The 6,000-nt window shown below is 43.9% G+C and overlaps 1 protein-coding gene across 1 annotated transcript in view; it reads left to right on the top strand.

Annotated features, from left to right (window-relative positions):
• The first annotated feature begins 838 nt into the window (after positions 1 to 838).
• The window catches only part of dph5 (diphthamide biosynthesis 5), a 16,301-nt gene continuing 11,139 nt past the window's right edge, over positions 839 to 6,000 (top strand). The window contains exons 1-3 of the mRNA XM_031740524.2: positions 839 to 1,115; positions 3,676 to 3,800; positions 4,382 to 4,490. Coding sequence (XP_031596384.1) covers positions 981 to 1,115; positions 3,676 to 3,800; positions 4,382 to 4,490 — 369 coding nt within the window. The 5' untranslated portion in view covers positions 839 to 980. The remainder of the gene's footprint in view (positions 1,116 to 3,675; positions 3,801 to 4,381; positions 4,491 to 6,000) is intronic.

Here is a 6,000-nt window from a genome sequence, read left to right as displayed (position 1 = left end):
GGTCATCTACTAATTGGAAGGTCAATGGTTTGATCCCTGGCTGCTTCCAGTCTGCATGCAAAATGTTTGTGGGCAAGATACTAACCCCAAGTTGTTCTCTCTGATGTATTCATCAGAGTATGAATGTGAGTGTTAGATGGAAAGAACTTGCATAGAAAAGGTGTTTGTGTGAATGAGGTGCTTTGAGTGCGCAGTGAGATTAGAAAACTGCTTTGTTGGACTGTTTTTTCTCGGATCCCCTCCCCAATCGGACCTGGAGTGACATACCGCATGCTCTTGTAAAATTAATGACAGTGGCTAAAACGATGTGGGTTTTACAGATAACTGGGAACTTTTCTGCGGCAAAAACAACGGCATCCATCCCACTTTGGATGGAGAAGCTCTCATTTCTAGAAATCTGAAAAGAATTATAACCCCCCCCCCCCCACGAAGCATAGTTGCAGTCTTGCACTCCTCTCTGCAGCTCTGTCTCCTTGAAGGAGGGAGTCCATCGTCACACTGACACTTTCTACTTTTAGCCATTTCTGCTTCTCCTGACAGAAAAATGAAGTTCATTGAGCTGCTTGTAATTCAGAAGGCAGATATACACAGGTTTTACGCTTATTTCCGACAGAAAGACTGCTGCCATGATTGACACATGCAGACCCACTTGTAAACCAAGCTCCAGTAAAACTACTAATATGATCTCAAAGCTCACGCTTCAGAAGAAACAAGAAACTAAATCAAGTTGTAAATATATGCGATCCATGTATCAGCGAATCGGGGGACTTGCCGTCAGCACGCTGAAGAATTAACCGTATCGCGGCTGTAGCTGTCGCAACTGTAAACAGTTCACGACAAGCCGTATTCCAAGTAGCGCAGCGAGTCCCCACGTGAATGTGGAAAAATTTTACGCCTGGGTGCTTCTTTTTGTGAAGTTTTAGCTCCGTTAAGTGCTGCGGCAGTAATACTGACCCTGTACGGAAGGCGGGACCGGCAGGATGCTGTATCTGATCGGTCTGGGGCTCGGAGACGCCACAGACATTACAGTGAAGGGTTTGCAGGCGGTGAAGAGCTGCTCCAGAGTTTACCTGGAGGCCTACACATCCATCCTCACCGTGGGCAAAGAGGCGCTGGTGAGTCCGGAGCATTACGATCCGGAGGATTTGGACCAGGGCTGAAATGAAAGCTCGTCCCAGGAGAGGAGCTGCTTGTTTTGGCTGTAGGACTGATTAGGAACTAGGAAGAAATGTGTTACTTTTTACATAAGAACTGGGTTTCAGTACGTGTTACTTGAAGACATCACATGATTTACAATGAGTAATTAAAGTAAATCTAAAAGACGAATCCAGTCTGTTTTTAACTACTTATTCAGTCCTGGGTCCTGAATTGAATAATTCAATGATTTTATTTCAGCAAATAAATAATTTCTTTCTTTCTTCAGACAATCGGTCTAGTATTAGAGATCTCTAATGTCTCTCATAGTAATTTATCTTGGACTTCCTCACATTTTAATCAAATTGATACCACAAGCTCAATGTCCTCATTCTCACCTGTAAATGCTAAAAATCTGAAAGAAATTATTCATCAGTTAAATCTCGCATCTCTTTACTTGATCCCATCCACAATAAATTGTTCAAATCTGTATCTCACTGTTTTACAAATTATTTAGTACATATTATCAGCAGCTCTCTATAGACTAGCATTTTCATTGTTTCTATTAAATATACCTTAATTACTCCAATTCTCAAGAACAGTAACTTAGATCCATTGGTAATTAATATTTATAGACAATTTTCTAATCTTTCAATCCTCAAAAATAATTTGGAAAACTGTTTTTTACAAACAAATGAATGAATATCTTTGATGCCACAGTCTTTATAAGTACCAATAAGGATTCAGAACTGGTCATATTAACAGCTTTTACGAAAATCACCTGCATGTCTTTGGACTGTGGGAGGAAGCCGGAGTATCTGGAGAGAACCCACGCAAACACAGGGAGAACATGCAAACTCCACACAGAAAGACCCGGCCTGATGGTGGAATTGAAGTCAGGACCTTCTTGCTGTGAGGCAACAGTGCACCAGAATCCAGAATCTCTTCTCTTGAATTAAAATTCAAGCTTTTATCTTTTAATTGATAAGTCAAATGTCAAATTGATATTACACATGAAACTGGACCAGTTCACCTTTTGTACTTGGTGCTGAAGTGCGGGTTGAGGATGGAGACCTAAAGCATGAGGCTGATGAGGAAGAACTGCTGCTGCTCCTTCAGCCAGATGAGCTTCATCTTTACCCGCCCCTCAGAGCTGCGGTACACCATCAGAAAGTCGTTGCCGCTGTAGTTGAACGACTCAGATTTTACCATGAAGACGGTGATGGGGGCGCTGACGCACCAGAAGGGTTTCTGGAACTCATCCAGCAGGGTCAACGTCATGATGCAGCAGTTCTCCACTAGGTCCTCCAGCTCCTCACTCTTCCAGGGCAGCCAGATGCTTCCAGACAGCGGTTGATGCTGGGACACATTGGTCCTGCTGATGACCTTCACACAGGAGAGCTGCCAAAAGTGTCACGACAAGATCTGGGTGCTGGTGTTGTGCAGGACAAAGTGCAGAGTGTAGCCGTGGAGACCAAATTCAGGGTCTGAGTCGTCCACGGGGGCTTCTCCACCAGCCTGTGGAAGTCCAGGCTGATCATGATGAAGGCCACGTTACTCTGACCCCTCCAGATGCCGGTGCCTGATCTGTCCGTCTTTGCCGATGAACTTATACGGATGAGTCTGCATATCCAGGTTTAAAATCCTAGACCGCCAGGCCATCTTCTTGGCTGTCTCCTTCCTGACTACAGCTGGATGCTGCTGATATGATGGTAGGATGGGAAGCGCCCAACGCTCCAGCAGACGATCGCGGAGGACTCTTAAGAAGTACGCTTGGCTCTGCTCCAACACGACCTTCTGACCCCCATGAGTGTGCAGCATCAGCTCCCAGCTCACATTCAGGTTCCTTAGCACCCACTCAGTCTGCCAGGGCAGCACGGTGTATGGGCTGATGTCTCTCTATGCAGATGACATCCAACTTTATCAGTCCTTAAAGCCAGATAACACACACCAGTTAGTTAAGCTGCAGGAATGTCTTTAAGACATAAAGACCTGGATGACCTCTAATTTCCTGTTCTGAATTCAGATAAAGTTATTGTACTCGGCCCTAAAATCTTAGAAATATGTAACCATATGCTTACTCTGGATCGCATTACCTTAGCCTCCAGTAACACTGTGAGGAATCTTGGAGTTGTAGAGCAGAGCACAGCCAAAGGTGCAATCAGAAGGTTGGTGAATCGATCCCCAGCTGCTCCAGTCCACATGTCAAAGTATTCTTGGGCATGATACTAAAGACTGAGTTGCCCTCCGATTACCACCAGAGTGTGAGTGGGTGCATATGACTATAAGAAAGTGTTTAGGTATAGATTAAAGTTCAGTATGAATGTGCGCCTGTGATTGGGTAAATGAGACTTGTAGTTGAAAGTGATTTGAACGCTCCAATTAGTACTTTATAATTACCAGTCCATCCATCTTTTGCTTATTCAATGCAGGGTCTCAGCAGAGTGAGAACTAAATAGAAAATAACAGCTACTTCAATAGTACCTGTCTGCTCTGAGTATTCGTGTTAAAATATCCTAACAGTATGTTTCTTTGCTTCAGGAGGAGTACTATGGGAAGCAGCTGATCCTAGCAGACCGAGATCTAGTTGAACAAGGAGCAGATCAAATCCTGGAGGATGCAGATGTCACTGATGTGGCATTTCTGGTGGTGGGCGACCCATTTGGGTGAGTCACAATGTTTCTGGACTGTATAAGCAGCAGCAGCTCAGATTGATCCCACAGATCCAAAGTATGCTATGTCAGCACATGGAGTGTAGTGGAGAGCAGCAGAGGCAGATAAAACCACAGAGTTTGTGTCAGAGCAGAGTTTTTACATTTCAGCAGATTTCTGCCCAAAGCCACATTATTCCTCTCAGACATAATAACAGAGTGCTGAGCAGCTCGCCTGCTGACTGGAATATACAAGCTCTATAGTCTTGTCCGTGGGAATTTCAGACTCAGTTTTTCATCAAAAAAAAACACTGGTTCTTTTTTGGCCCACTGAAAACTATGAAGCTTTTTATTAATCCCACTGAGGTTTGACCTGTCCGTGACCTCAGCATCTTTACATGACTCTGTCATTCAATCTGCCCAACACAAAAGTGGGGAAAACTTGTTATCTTCATTGGTTAGTTTACTGTAATAATAATGAGGCAACTCATTGTCAGCTAGTTTGCTGTTACATAGGCACCAGGTATATAGCAGCTGAGTTGATTTTGTGTATTTTATAAGAAAAGGCTGCCCTTGTTTTATGTGTCCTTCTGCAGAGCCACCACACACAGTGACCTAGTGCTGAGAGCAGTGAATGCTGGGATACCATACAAAGTCATTCACAATGCCTCCATCATGAATGCAGTGGGCTGCTGTGGTTTGCAGGTAATTTTTTCCTGAACTGAGTCTGTGAAGCAGAACTTCCATACACAGACTCAAACACATCCCCTTTTCTTTTTCTGCAATTTTTTTTTAACTTCTTTATATTTTTCCACCTAGTGGCAAGCAACAACAATAATGTAATAATTCCACAGGGGACTAAAGTTCAGAGATGAAACTGGTTTGAAAATGCAGGAAGGAAAGCTGCTGTTTATGTGTGTAGCCTGATGGTTTCTACTCTGTTCACTGCCTAGGAGTCAGTGCTGATAATAGAAGGAATAGAGTCACTGTGACCAGAAGTGACCATATTTGGATGCAGGACTGGCAGACTGGGGTGGTGGTCCCCATCTTTAAGAAGGGGGACCAGAGGGTGTGTTGCAACTACTGAGAGATCACACTCACTCTATTCTTTCAAACATATATTCGATTCAGTAGACTTTATTCCATTTGACAAATTAGTTTTACACTGTGGAAATAACTGGAATAGATTTTTAGAATATTAACTAATTAAGTTTATAGTAAAAACGAAATTCAAGCCTAATCAAGTCTAATTACAAGCACCATCAAGTGTGGTGGAATTCCTTCATCTCAAAACCCCCAAATTTACTGTCTCAATATACAGGATACTGTCCAAAATAGATTAATCAATATCCCTTCTTATTGTGAAATGGGAGGCAGATCTATGAGTTAATTTTGACTGGTCTCAGTTATGTTTTAAAACCCCAATGAATACAATTGAGAATCCTGCATAGAGTGCACTATACAGGCCAACTGATGTTCAGGATGGGTTTTGTGTCATCTAACACAGCGGTACCCAACCCTCCGGCCACGGACTGGTACCGGTCAGTGAGTCGTTTGGTACCGGGCGGCGAGAGTTGAGGCTCGGGTGTGAAATTTATGGTTTTCAGGGTTTTTATTGGTTTTTATCAGGGGTTTTTTGTATCGTTTTTATCATTAACTTGGTTTCCCTGGGTGTTTTCCCGTGTGTTATGAATAAATCTTTTTTTTGGTACCGGTACTGGTTTTACTTCCGTGAAAATATTGTCAGACATAAACCGGTCTGTGGCACAAAAAAGATAGGGGACCGCTGATCTAACACCTGCTCACACTGTCAAGGCAATACACCTGGTGTTGGTTACCGGCCTGGTAGCTGCGCTGGGTGAGTCCGGGGTGGGCTTGGTGACTGGGTGTACCACCTCCATGCTCTGGTTCTGGCTGGGCCCCAGGGGCTTGGGTCCTAGCTGGTGTTTTGACGGGGTTTGGGGTTGCTGCATGCACTGGGGCCTTACGTTCTCATGACACATACATGGAGTGTCTTGGGGGTGGGAATATTGAACAGCATCCAGACGAGGGGGGTGGCGTTAGGGTGTCTATTCATTCAGCTTCACTTCTCCTGCTGGTGGCTTCTCAATTTTAAATTGCATGTAGGCATTGAGAGTTCTGGAAGGGGCCATGCTGATCTTAGATGTTGTCTGGCAGAGGGTCATCTATGCCGTTTAAAAAAAGAAAAAAAGTT

This window comes from Oreochromis aureus, linkage group 17, assembly GCF_013358895.1.
Source record: "Oreochromis aureus strain Israel breed Guangdong linkage group 17, ZZ_aureus, whole genome shotgun sequence".
Lineage (NCBI taxonomy): Eukaryota > Metazoa > Chordata > Actinopteri > Cichliformes > Cichlidae > Oreochromis > Oreochromis aureus.
The sequence above is the reverse complement of the archived record's forward strand: the minus strand, read 5'-3'. Positions and strand labels throughout refer to the sequence as shown.